The sequence below is a fragment of the Scardinius erythrophthalmus genome, assembly GCF_964197995.2.
Source record: "Scardinius erythrophthalmus genome assembly, chromosome: 4".
NCBI classification, from domain to species: Eukaryota; Metazoa; Chordata; class Actinopteri; order Cypriniformes; family Leuciscidae; genus Scardinius; species Scardinius erythrophthalmus.
This window is the reverse complement of record NC_138224.1, coordinates 11,710,032-11,724,398: the sequence shown is the minus strand read 5'-3', so window position 1 is coordinate 11,724,398 and position 14,367 is coordinate 11,710,032. Positions and strand designations below refer to the sequence as shown.

Below are 14,367 nucleotides of genomic sequence, written 5' to 3'. Positions count from 1 at the left end.
CTGGAAAGCTCGTCATCAACACAATTGCAAGAGACGCGATGCCATTGGCCGAGAGGGCCAGCAGGGGGAGCCTCTGAGGCCACGGCAGCAGCCGGAAGACACATCTCTTCTTCCTCTCTCTCTCGCTCTCTCTCTTTCTCTCTCAGGCAAACAAACAGCTGGAGACCACGACATTAATAACTGCTGTCCCCTGAATGTGTACGTGTGCAATGTTTGTGCGTGTGTGTAAGCACTGGGGGCTTATGAGTGCAAAACACAAAGGACACACTGTAATTATTTATTCCACCCCCACCCACTAAACAACTTAAAAACTCCCTTCAATCCCACACACCTATTCAGCACATATTACCTGCTCAGATGGATGCCTCTGTTATTGACATGAGGGAAAAAATAGGAATTCAAAAATTAGGAAATAAACTCAGAAAAAAATGGTATAATTTCTAATTATATTGGAAGCACACTTATACATTTGTTTATTTGAGATTCTCAAATTCTTTAGTCATTTTACTCTTTGACATGACAGTTAAAAACAAAGGAAAAGTATATGTTTTTAAACTAAATCTCCACATGTTGGATCAAAAATGAAGCAGAAATGAAAGGGAAGCCGAGTCTGTCGTGTTTGTCAGGGTGCGTGTTGCTTGGCATGGCAAAATGTTTACCAAGGCAACCAAACCACAACCGAGAAGCATTTTCTTCCATACATGTCTGAAAGATGTGAAACAAAGGCCTGTCTAAACATATGCCGTCTCTCTCCTTGTGACCAATATAACTTCCTCTCAATACAATACTGCATATAAGTGATGTTTTTCTTCTTTTTCTTGAAAATATGAACCCCCAATGAGGGAAAAAATAGGAATCCAAAAATTTGATTTAGACTCAAAAAAGAGTAACAGAGACTTTTCTTTTTCTTTTTTTCCCCCCATTGCACAATTTGGCCAATTCTTGACTTGGGCTAAAACAAGGTCAAATGCTTTGCCCATAAAGCATTGATTTAATTAAAAATGAAAAACAGGAGAGAACGTAAAAATAAGCAGCGAGCCGAACTAAACTGAAACACCTCCCCTAATGCCATTCCCGCTGGGGTCGACGTCTGTTTTGGAACGTCGCACGCTTCACTTCAACCCCGTTTCGTTTACGTTTTGGATGATGAATGAATCTGCAAGTGCATTCAGAATGCGAGATTTGAGAATACTGCAAAACACACACACACACACACAAACTAAATCTGGTTCTTCATGTTACCAACATGCCACTGATGATATCTGCAGATGTTGAAATTCAAAAGCTCTTTATACAGAAGATATCTGCCCGTTTCCACCTCAGCATTAGTAAATGTTACTCTGCCTTCTCCTAAAACCACAAGAAGTTCCGAGGCATATCTTACCAAATGGGATCCTTCGAATAATATCTGTATTCGGACAAGCAGGTTACGAAACCTAAATCCATATGAACAACTATTTTTGATTTCACCACCCAGTAAAACTAACTAGATCTACATGAGGTCAAACAACAGCTATCATAGTTATGCACAAGCAATAGGAAAAGATGATGAACTCTACAAATGTTAGTAAAAGTCTTTTTTTTTTGTCTCTTTTCTCTTGAAGGTTTCTTCTAGGCTAGACCAACAAAGTCCTACACGACTCCACTTCCGCATCATACAACAAATGTACAAAAAAAGATGCTCGTAAATAGGGAGAGGGTGCGAGACAGTAAGAGGAAAAAGACAAAACACTCTGTGCATACAATGTTGGTACAAAATAAAAGATTGTGCTCCGTAAAGCAGGACAGTCACTTTCCTGGTCGTTTAGTGAAGGTCACTGTGGAAGGTCGCACAGTGTAGAGCCACGTTTTGTGGGTGTGGGACTTCCACAACGAGGGAACAAAAGCCAGAAACATCGAGCTAGTGGAAAAAAAGTTGAGCTTCGGTGTGCTAGCCTCTACATCTACGTCCTCTTTAAAAAGACGCTCGAGGAACTTAAAGGGAGTCGTACTGATATTTTCCGCCGTAGACGCGCTGGATCGGGAGCTTGATTGGTGAGCAGAATGTGTGCGACGTTCTGGAAAATCCTGATGATTGCTTTAACGTACAGCGTGGAAACTTCTCCTCAAGGTGAGAGCCAAATAAAAAGGAGAAGGGAGAAATTCCTCTCTTGAGCGTTGCTATCTTAAAACAGCTGTTTAAAGAGAAAACAAACAAATGAAAGAAAAAGAAAAAAAAAAAAAACAGGACAACCAGGGAAGCAACGGGAATTCAAAATGACTTGCGCTGGATCGATCAAAGCGCTGAGGTGGAGGGGAGTAATGAGGCAAAACGTGTCCGATCCAACTGCGACAAATCCGTCCTTGCGAAAAGGTCTAAGCTGAGGGGATTCATATATCAGAGCATCACAGACACAACTCTCAGTACGTTAGTAACATCACAAGGGCACCCCCGGTTAAATACAGCCTCTGTCCCGTCGGTCCGCGTCGGAAAAGGTGGATTAGGGAGGCGATGACATGCATTCCAGCTACGCAGCTACCAACGTGGAATCGAGGGGGGAAACACTACAAGCCTTCTTTTGTTGGGGTGTCGGAGAGAGCGAGTGAGAGAGTGAACGGGAGAAAAAAAAAAAAAAAAAAAAAAAAACAACCACCAAGAAGTAGAGATAGAACACCTAGAGAGTGTGCCCGGCCGTATTCATCGTCAACGCTAGATATCCATAAAAATCCTGGTTTAGTAATAATAACGATAAAAAAAAAAAAAAAAAAAATCACCTTGTTTAAATATGAATCTTTTATAGTCTGCTTCGCATGGTTAGGAAATAATATAGTCTCTGTGGTAAAGGGGAGAAACTGTCGCCCTTAACTACAACTCCATGTCCTGAGCTTCGTCCTCTGAAAAGTCAGACATGGAGCTTTCTGAAGAAGAGTCGCCCGCTCCTTCCTCCTGCTCCTTCAGAGCCTCCTCTGTTGCATATTTCTGGATGTATTCTGAAGAGAAACAGCGAGACGGAAAGAGATTGATGGGAAAAAGACAGAAAGCAAATAATTATTTCACTACAAAAAATATAGAATTTAATAAAATAATGAAGTTAATCACACTTTTGTATCAGTAAATTAATGAATATATACCTATATTCACACTATTGTTCAAAGGTTTGTTTTTGAAAACTTATTATGTTCACCAAGGCAGCATTTATTTGATCAAAAATACAGTAAAAACTGTGATATTGAGAAATATTATTACAATTTGAAAGAAGTGTTTTCTATTTTAAAATATTTTGAAATGTAATTTATTCCGAAGGGCAAAGCTGAATTTTGATTATCAATATTAAAAACTGTTACGCTGCTTAAGTTTTTTGTGAAAACCATAATATATATTTTTTTACGCTTCTTCATTAATATAAAGTTCAAAAGAACAGCCTTTATTTGAAATTGACATCTTTTGTAACACTAAAAATAGTGTTTACTGTCACTTTTGATCAATTTAATCTAAAAAAAAAAAAATTTAACTGTAGTGAATTTTTACCAAAACATTTTATGTTGGGTCATGATACCAACATTCATGCTTTTGGAAACTCAATTTGCCTAATGAAAAGCAAAAAAAAAAAACACAATATATCCACAAAATTGCTTAGAAATACATAATGGTAATGACAGTAATTTGGCTTTTTAAATTCAAGAAGACTTAACTTTTGCAAGAAAAAGATATACGACTGGCCAAGAGTGATGTCCAGAGGAGAAATTTGGTTTTAATGAACCTACAAATTCGATTAAATCATCATAATATGAGGACAATATTTTATGTATTTTTTAAATATCTTAAATATGAGGGAAGAAAAACACTTAACTTGGTTAATGTATTTATCAGACAAAATTGTTTGGCAAAAAAGGCAAACAAAAGCTACAGGTTTCATTTTACAATTGAAAAAAAAAAAAGAAAATGCAAGAAACAAAAAGCTCACATGAAAAAGCATACAGTGGCTACAACATAATCAGTTATTATTATTTCGTTGGTTCTCTTGTTTTGCATGTGTTAATAATTTCTTTGTATGACAGCCAGGTCAAAAATGATGTCTGCAATTTGACGTTTCATTATGATAACATGTACCTTACGCACACGCATTTTTCAGAGCAGAAGACACTGTAAAGTGGTGATGTGAAACATGGTGACAGATATAAAGATATACCAGAGGCCAGATGGAGGTTAAACCAAGAGAACAACCAAGTCAAACGACAGCAACTCTCCAAATCACCTTTGATTTTCTGTTTGTAGTCCTCTGGCCGGTGCAAGTACATGGCTGCCGCATCCCCGTTCAGAGGGTCAATGGGGTTCGGGTAGGCCAGTAACTGTGGCAAGAACGACTCGAAGATATTGGTGAGATCTGTGAGGAGAGAGAAAGACAGGAAGTAGAGCCTTTAATACAGGAGCAGAGCAAAAGTCTTATGTTATGAGCCCTACATGCAGCACAAAATGGAGGATTTGTGGTGAGTGACATGATTATGGCCTAATCTCCCTTTCAGTGTGGGGGCTGTAGACATAGATCTCTCTCTCCCTCTCTTTCTCTCCTTCTCTTTTCTCTCATAGACAGTACTGTACGTTCTAGCTGTCACTATTATACAAACACAAAGTGGACAATGACATAAAGCAGCTGAGTATATATATAAACCAAATACGGGATAATGGACAGTCAGCTGGTCATTAATCACAAAATAAAGTTCTGGTGATCAAGAGGCGGTTATTACATGGAAAATTTAATTAAATTAAATTAAATTTGAGTTATTTAGTGGAAAAAAGAGGACCGCAAAGTGATGCTTTACAAACAGATTTAATAAATAAATAAATAAAATGATATCAGACTTTCTATAGTATCCATAAAAAAAAAAATAGATTGTAGTTTAAGTAAATTAAAAAATGTAGGTGGAAAATGAAGTGTGTGTGTGTGGGGGGGGGGACAGAAGAATAAAGAATAAATACATAAATAAAGAAAATATATGAATAACAGACTTTATATAGTATCTACAGTACAAATTAGCAAATCAATGAAGCAGTTAATTGAGAAATATTGGAAGTCTACATGCCACTTTTTTAATTAAACTAGTTAATATTTATATTAACACTGAACCTTTGGAATAAAGCAGTGTGTTAAATATTATGTTTGTTGTGCTGTGGAATTGAATCATGAAACATGTCCACTCTATATGATAACACTATCTGAACACAGAATGCAGAACATCAGAATATTTCAGAATAATATCTTCAATACTAGGATGCAAACAACTTACACTTGTATTGAATGAAAATGACAATTGTCCTAAATTTGTGACTTGATCTATTATTATCAAGACAAAAATGGAGAGACAGCTGCAAAAACACAGACAATGTTGCTGTGAATGAATGCTGGTGGGAATGGGCCATTTAAGTGTGGTTGTTAGGTGAGCTGATGCTGTTTTCTGACCTTGCAGGTATTAGCTCATTCAGAGAGGTTAAGAGGATTACTGTGCACCACGGTCCTGTCTAAGGGACTGAGACTTTATTCTGCTTCTCAGGCAGCATCGATGCAAGCTATGGCTTTTTCCTGAGCATTTATTCTCAATATACATGAAAGCAGACACATAATCGAGATCGCATATACATACCATAAAGAGCGGTCCATGTCTGGTTGATCACATCTAAACACACGGTCCCTGACCTGGACAAAGAATAACAGTCTTGGCATTAGAGTAGGGGTGATGATTTAAATTAATATCATTATACTGTGATCTAGTCAAGTCACCTTTATTTATATAGTACTTTATACAATACAGACTGTTTCAAAGCAGCGTTACTATGATAACAGGAAAATGACAGTGACACCCCATCACATTGTTTACTTCCACTTCTCCATTCCACATATATATATATAAATATTAGATGGAATGCCTAGGCTATTAAATAAGTTTTTTCGAAATTATTAAAACTAAAACTGAAATAAAAATATTATTTTTTAAATAATAATAAAAATGTCAAAAGCACTAACAAAATTACTGAAACAAAATCAAATGAAAACTGAAAATATTGAAATAAATGCTAATTAAAAAAAATACTAAAATACTGCTGAAAAGAAAGAGTTTGCTATCGTTGATGTCAAACATTGCATGACTTGTAGAGTTAAAATAAATATCTGAGGGCTAAAAAGGAGGATTTAAGAAAATACATTCTTCACAAAACTATTTTATTGGTTTGAAAGAGTGTGATTAAGTCTTTGCACTACTTTTATAACACTTTTGGTCCTTTTTTTTTTTTTAGCTTTTCGGCACCTGATCTCCTGAGTGCGAACATTCTTCAAAATATCTTTTATGTTTCACAGCAGTAACAAAAAGTTTTAGAATGACATGAGAGTGAGTAAATGATAACAGACGCAAATTTTTGGGTGAACTATCGTTTTAAGAAAATAACTTTTTGCTCAGAGCAAACCAGAAGGCAGTTCAGACTCAGAATAAAGAGACTTACGCTTCATCGATGTTCGGATGAAAAATCTTATTCATAAATCCTGCAGAGAGATTAAAGAAGAAAGATGAAATGAGATCATAGATAAAAAAAAAACAGTAATTAGTTTTTAAAACTAATTAAATAGCATAGTATTTTGCTTTACATTATTTATGACTATTTCCTCGATTCAAATTACTGTATTATATATTCAGTAAATAAATATTATTCAATTAAAAACTATTTGTTTGCTTAATTGTCATGAAAATTGTCATAAATATTAAAAATCCTAATGCTCTTAAAATGGTATTAGATACAAATAACTTTTGACTGCACAACACTGGCTGTTCCTAACCTTTCTCCTACCACACCATCTTTACAGACAATTAAATATGACATCACAGGATGTCATGAGCTTTTTCTACTGAATGTTTCGAATGTACTCTGCCCATAATTTCACAACCACACCAATGTGTGTGTGGCTTTTGAAGAACACTCAGCTGATAATGGCTCTTTTGGGCTACATGTATAGTAATACTGTACCTATAGAGGGAGATTTGAAGGGGTATTTGTCTGGAAGATCTACTCGCACCTTCCATACGCCCCCTTCATACGGTGCTGTCAGAAAAAACAGAAAGAGACACATGACAATTCAAGAAACAATTCACATCTCCTCAAGCATGAAAGACAAGCAGTAATGCACACTCTAAATGACTAAGTGTAGAGGTCTTTGTATTCAAAAGTGACGGTGTGTGGGTGTAACTGTAATTCTCAATTAGGTAATTATGAATTTTGTATGTGTAATGACACACGTGTGGGTGTGTACATGTGGACAGGGAAGCTGTGCTGTTGACCTCGTGTGATATGGGGTATGGTGCAACGTGTGCTGTGCTCACTCCAAAAATAGCCTTCTGCAATCTGACCCTTGTGGCCACAGGCTCAAACTCCAAAAGGTAAAGCCTAGCCGCAGAGGTCACGGATAAGACCTGCTCCGACCTCTCAAAAGATCGTTTAACAGAAGATGATATGATAATTAAAAAGGGTCACGAGATGTTTTCTGAGTAAGCAATGACGGCATGTCCCAAACCCAAAGTTGTGTAAGATAGGCGTGTTTAAATATAAAAAAGAGGCATCATTGCTTCACTAGGTAAAGAAATCGAACAAAACCGGTCAAAGACAAGTCTGGGTCATATTTCACTCCAAAAAGAAATAAGAAAGAAATTACTGTAATGATTCAGAATCAATTAGAAGCCTTTGATTTTTGAGTAAAAAAAAAAAAAAATCATGAAAAAGCTATATATACATATATAAATGGGCTTTTTTCATTTGATTTTGGGGTGACATTTGACCTGGAAATGTTTTCATAAAGAACATATATGTAAACAATTTAAAACCAGACTTACTTCCTTGTGGTCCATAAAACTTCACTACAAATTCATTGAGTCCACTCAGGATTGTGACTTCATGTTTACTCTCAATGCTAAAGAAAATCTGTTAAGGCAAATTCAAGAGCTTTGATACTAACTGTAAGCATTTCACAAAAGCAGTCAAGCAATATCATTCACAATTCATTTATAAAAAAAAAATACTTAAAAATAGCACATGGGAAAATGTTGAATGAAGTTTAATCAGGATGAAATAAGACAAGACTCATCATCCAAATTAAATTAACCTCAAGTTAAAAGAAAATACAACTGGAAAGAGGCACTAAAATGACCTTTCAACGTACAAAAAGAGCACATTCACACTAACAGATCGATCTCACAAACCACGTTTCTCACTTAGCCTTTATTATCTGACCATCAATAATTATCAAGAGGTTCAGCTCAGCAGATCGGATAGCAAAAACACAATCCGTGGGTCTGACCCACACGACTCTGATGCGCAGGGCATCAGGGCAACTCAATACCACACTCCCGTCATTAGCTACGGTTGTCAGACTGTCACTTCTCATATTGATGGCACAGAGAGAAGCAGTCAGACCCTCGCTGAGCAAGACAATACACGCTCACCCCCACACCAAGACCATGACAGAGACCCGACGCTCTCAAAAACGTACACACAGTCTGCCATCTCGGCTTGAACACAACACGCACCCAAAACACAGTTCTCAAGCAGAGTTTGCCATTGTCATTGTTCGTAATTTCATGATGCTATCATGCGTGTCAACTGTCAGCTGTTGTGTAGGCTGCACTGTGACTCAAACCATACACTCACGCTGCCCAGACTGGCTCATGAAGGCAAACATGTTTACGCTCTGTTAGAACCGTGATGTGTCTTGTGACTTGTGCGAGAGTTTAACCAGTTGAGTACTTGTCTCAAGGGTGCCTGTCTCAAATTATGATTCTCTGCTCTACTGGGAAACAGAGCTGTCAACTTCAAGTGGTCGCCTTAAAACATCTGGTGCGAAAGACTGTGTGGCTCCCGGGAGAGGCGTGGAAGGTGCTCTCTTTCCGATTTTCACTCATTGTGGCTTTTTGATGCGGAAGTCTCAAGTTGCGTGAACCGAATGACTGTAATCACGCAAAGATTTATCACCAAAAATCCAACATTGTGGAGCCAATGAATTTTGTACAACAAAACGGTCAAGAAACATTTGTAATATTCAATCATTTAAATACATTATTAATTAATTTAAAAACAGAGAAGCAGAACTGAAGATCTATTCATGAATGGATGGTGCTATAATAAGGAAAATTAGCAGAGTCACTTTAAAAAAAAAATCTTTAAAAATTATAGAACAAATTATCAATTAAAAACAAAAATGTAATTTAAATATACATGTTTAAATTGATATTTAAAGACATATAATCAAATTTAATTAAAGTGATAGTTCACCCTTGACAAACCAAAATTCTGTCGCCATCATTTACTTGCCCTCATGTCATTCCAAACATGTATGACTTTATTTCTTCTGCTGAAAAGAAGATATTTTAAAGGATGTTGGTAACCAAACATTTCTCAAAATATATGCTATTCCACAGAAGGCCATACAGGTTTGGACCACACGAGTAAATAATGACAATTTTCATTTGGGGTGAACTATCTACTTAAGTTTAAAAACAGTAAAACACAACACTAAAATAATAAGTAAAAAAAATTAATTGTTTAACATTCCAATGACTTTTTTTTACTACATCACAAATATTTAACTATAAATAAATAAATAAATATCTAAAAGTTGAATTTTTGTCATTTTTGTTGCTATTAAATTTAAAATATGTATTTTTTGTACATTTGAAAAGTAATTTATGTACATATTTTATTATTTGTATGTAATGTACAGTCAATAAATATTTTTAAATAAATAAACAATTAAATCCATTTTTTTAATGACACTCCTAGTCATTCACAGAGACGGACAGTATTTACTGTTTTAGGACACCAGCTGGCTTCTTCATCAGTTGTAGCCGTAAGCAGCTGTGGTCACCAAGGGGTTAAACATCATGGGTTTATTTTAGGCAGTGAAGTATATCTGCAGAGGCTGAGAGAATAGAGGAAACACCCAGGAAGAGTGTGATACCGCACAATGTTTTCACTCACTGATTCCATTCTGAAGAATGTAGCACCATCATTAGATGCTTATTCCCAATGAACACAGAGACTCGGACCAAACACCATCCCGAAGATAGGACTGATGACTCATGGGGAACAAGCTCCATTTTTCACATGGCTTTTTCTTTAACACATGAAATCACAATCCATTCAGGAAGGAATGCTGCTGTCTCCTGAGATAAAAGAGAAAGGGGCGAGTGTATGTATGTGTAGCTTCAGAAGACCTGTTAAAGAATCTGTGCCCATCGCTGTGATCATGAGTCCTCCAGTGGAGAAGAACCACGCTGAGCTGTCTGGCTGTGCCCAATGACATGTGGGACTACTTTTTGCCTGTATATTAAGCCTCTTTTGGATGGACACAAAAGCAATTGCTCATGCATGTACAGGCATACACACACACACACACACACACACACACGCACTCACACTAAACACTGAAGCCTGGAGGCTGCAGGGGTTTTTCTCTATTCCTAATGCCTTTGAGGCAGTTTTGATGCCGGTTTCCCCTCATCTTAAAGACGACACAAGAAGAGATGGATTCATACTAGCATGGGAAGAAAATTACAGGTAATTTTCCTCTCCACCTACATGCTTTAAAAGACATTCACCAGCGCGGTTGACTCGAAATCTCTCTTCATTTGTAGACAAAGATAATTAAATAGTCCTCCATCAAATCTTCGGCAGAACTGAAGGCACGTGTTTCTCCTCTGAAGCATCGGTGACACAGATTTAAAATAGATTGCTATTAATTTCCATGAATCCTGTACACATTAAGGAAATAGTGCTGTCAGCATCAACTCATCGTCAAGTCATTCCAATAATCATTTTTTTGTCAATGTGGAACCCAAAAGGAGATATTCAGCAGATTGTCCAAGCTGCCCTTTTCCCTACAGCAACAAAACGCATGGCAATTTTGACTCCATAAAGCTCCAAAGAGGGGGAGAAAAAATCCATAACCACAGGATTCATGTGTTATAATACAAGTGTTTTGAAGCAGCTTTGATTAAGGAACAAATACAGATGTCATTATTCACCACAAATTTCACAATCAAATTTTGTGTGCACTTCCACATATTCAAATGACGCAAAAAAAAAGGTTCTTGTGTGTTAAAACTGATCGTAACTTAAATGTCTGTTCAACTCCAGCCAGCTGCTGACAAAGCAACCCAAACGTGTCCTCTTCTCACAAGACACTGCCTTGACACCCACCTGTTTTCCTCCATCTCACTGCTCCCTCCCCCTTCAATGGATTTGTATGGATTAAGCCATAATCTACAGGAGACCCTTGGGCCAATGTTCCTTTATGCACATGTATAATCTACTCACACACTCAAAAGACTGATCAATAACCTCACTCAGAAATATCTGATACATTTAAGGAACAAGAGAGAGCGCCAATCGGATTAGCGTACATGTATGATGAAACAACACGTGCTTAGACATGGATTCCTACCAGCTGTTGTGGTTGGTTGCACAATGCCGTCTCATGCACAAATGATTACGAGTGTTTATAAACCTGTGTGAACGAACAGGTCCAGACAAGCATGTTTATGGTTATATGATCTTATAGAGAAGAGTCTTGTTCTGCTTTGCCCTTTGGGTAAAAAAAAAAAAAGAACAAAAAAATAAAAGAGCATTTTTGTAAATGGTCATAATAACACATCTGGGAGAAAACCACTGGGGTTTCACCTTCTTTAAGAAGAATAAGGGACAATCCCAGCATGGAATTTATGCTAAAACACTTTCTATATTATGCAGTAAGAGCTATTTTGGTCATTTTTTCAGCACTTTGGTCATTTATTGTGTGTCACTGTAAATGTTTCACTGTTTATATATGAAGTTCAAAATGAGCATCAAAATGTGGAAGAATGTTGATTTAAGTAACTTTAAACGTAGCATGGTTGTTGGTGCCATCTGGTCTGGTCTGAGTATTTCAGAAACTACTGATCTAGTAGGGTTTACAGAGAATGGTCCGAAAAAGAGAAAATATCCAGTGAGCGGCAGTTCTGTGGGCGAAAATGCCTTGTTGATGCCAGAGGTCAGAGGAGAATGGAAAGATAACAAAAATAACCACTCGTTACAACCGAGGTATGCAGAAGACCATCTCTGAACGCACAACACGTCGATCCTTGAAGCAGACGGGCTAAAGAAGCAGAAAAACACACCAGGTGCCACTACTGTCAGCTAAGAACGGGGAACTGAGGCTACAATTCACATGGACTCACCAAAATTGGACAATAGAAGAATGGAAAAATGTTGTCTGGTCTAATGAGCCTCAATTTCTGCTGCGACATTCAAATGGTAGGGTCAGAATTTGGTGTAAACAACATGAAAGCATGGATCCATCCTGCCTTTTATCAATGGTGGTGGTGTAATGGATCCTGGGATATTTTCTTGGCACACTTTTGGCCCCTTAGTTAGAACCAATTGAGCATCATTAAAACTCCACAGCCTACCTGAGTATTGTTTCTGACCATGTCTATCCCTGTGTGACCACAGTGTACAAATCTTCTAAAGGCTACTTTCAGCGACATGTCACAAAGCTCAAATCATCTCAACCTGGTTTCTTGAACATGACAATGAGTTCGCTGTACTCAAATGGCCTCCACAGTCACCAGATCTCAATCCAATAGAGCACATTTGGGATGTTTATGGATGTTCAGTCGACAAATCTGCAGCAACTGCATGATGCTATCATGTCAACATATGGACCAAATTCTAGGAGAATGTTTCCAGCACATTGTTAAATCTATGCCATGAAGAATTCAGGCAAAACTCGGTATTAGCAACGTGTACCTAATAAAGTGGCTGGTGAGTGTATAATTATAATTTTATATAATTATATATTTTATAAAATATATACAAGTATAATAAACATAATTTGAAACTATTTTTAATTTTTTTAAATTAAATTTTTCTCTTGTAGGTCCATTTCTTTATGCAATTCACAAGAAAGAAAATCGCAGACAGACAGGAACCTAATTCAGATCAAAATTGAAACCGGTAGGCAGGTAGACATACAGGTAAAGTGTGTTCTCAGACTTTTTATTAGTGAAGTCGGTGGCCACCGTGCTGAATCACAGCATGAGTCACAGGGTACAATTACAATTAAATCTGTCTCTTGTGCAAAAGACACAAACACAATAGCCAGGTTTGCCCCCTCCCTGCAGGAGCAAATCCCTCCTGTTCATTCTGGATTGCCAAGGATGAAAACAGCAGGCAGACATCAACTGCCAAGGCACAACAGCGTAGCAGCATGTTTTTTTCCTGAGACGCATTCATTCATCATTATAGACAAACACAGAAAGCAGGGAATCTTGTTCTCTGACACCTAATGCTAACGGCTGGCCTTGGGGCACAAGCAAAATATTTACCCACTGCCAACAGGGTGGAAAGCACGTCTGCTTGTTAGCGCAACATTACTTACAGATGATTAAAGACAATACATCACAATTCTACTGCACGCCATTACAGTTAATGTAAGAGCGTCTGTGTGAGAGCTTTGTGGTCTAAAATATTTATTTTTATGCCAAGGGCTTCGGACATTCTGTCCGAAGCATTTCTCTTTTGTAAACCACTCAGACACCTCAGTCAACTAACAGGGTCTCAAATCTACTAGTGTTGGTCGGAAAAAAACAAAAACAACAACAAGGAGCTTGTGGTTCAACATCTACAAAACAGAATAGACACTTAGGCCCTCACACAAGCTAAATATGCTAACTATTTTATTTAAACCTCATATTAAGGTGTAATTGAGCTCTAAAAGTGACCACCCGAGCTCCAAGCACAAATTAACTTTAGCCAGATTTTTTAATTTTCTGAAGAAAAAGTAAGTGGTGGTTGAATGCAAAACTCACCAAGGCATTGCTAGAGTGTTTTTAGGGTGGTTGCTAAGGTGTTGCTAGGTAGTTGAATGAAAAAAATAAGCATTTCTCCACCACTAGTAAGGACGCGTTAAATCTGACAAAGTGGTTTAATAAAGTGAGTTTTTGTGGAATGCTAAATTTTATTACATTTTACTGTCCCAATCATTTTTATATTGGACTATATAAATATACTGCCCAAACAAAATACCAATTTTCATCATTTTTTACAGTACCAATGAAATACATTTTATTGTTCCAATAATTTTTATATGGGACAATATAAATATACTGCTCTAACGAAATCCAAATTTTACTGTAGCAATGTTTATTCATGTACAATGTACACTGAGCCCATTTCGCGACACCATTTCTCGGCCACTACAGAGATAGGCTAAATTTCTTAAAGTGGACATAAGGCCTTGAAATATGGCCAAAGCCAAATTTTGAGCACTTTTTACTGTATCAGACTTATTTTTATGGACCCTTAAACTTGGCAAA

At 37.1% G+C, this 14,367-nt stretch overlaps 1 protein-coding gene across 1 annotated transcript in view; it reads right to left on the bottom strand.

Annotated features, from left to right (window-relative positions):
- Positions 1-418: 418 nt before the first annotated feature.
- ube2h (ubiquitin-conjugating enzyme E2H) overlaps positions 419-14,367 on the bottom strand; it is a 28,858-nt gene continuing 14,909 nt past the window's right edge. The window contains exons 2-7 of the mRNA XM_081364495.1: positions 7,852-7,928; positions 6,992-7,066; positions 6,473-6,512; positions 5,620-5,672; positions 4,236-4,364; positions 419-2,970 (exon numbers count right to left, since the gene is read on the bottom strand). Coding sequence (XP_081220621.1) covers positions 2,846-2,970; positions 4,236-4,364; positions 5,620-5,672; positions 6,473-6,512; positions 6,992-7,066; positions 7,852-7,928 — 499 coding nt within the window. The 3' untranslated portion in view covers positions 419-2,845. The remainder of the gene's footprint in view (positions 2,971-4,235; positions 4,365-5,619; positions 5,673-6,472; positions 6,513-6,991; positions 7,067-7,851; positions 7,929-14,367) is intronic.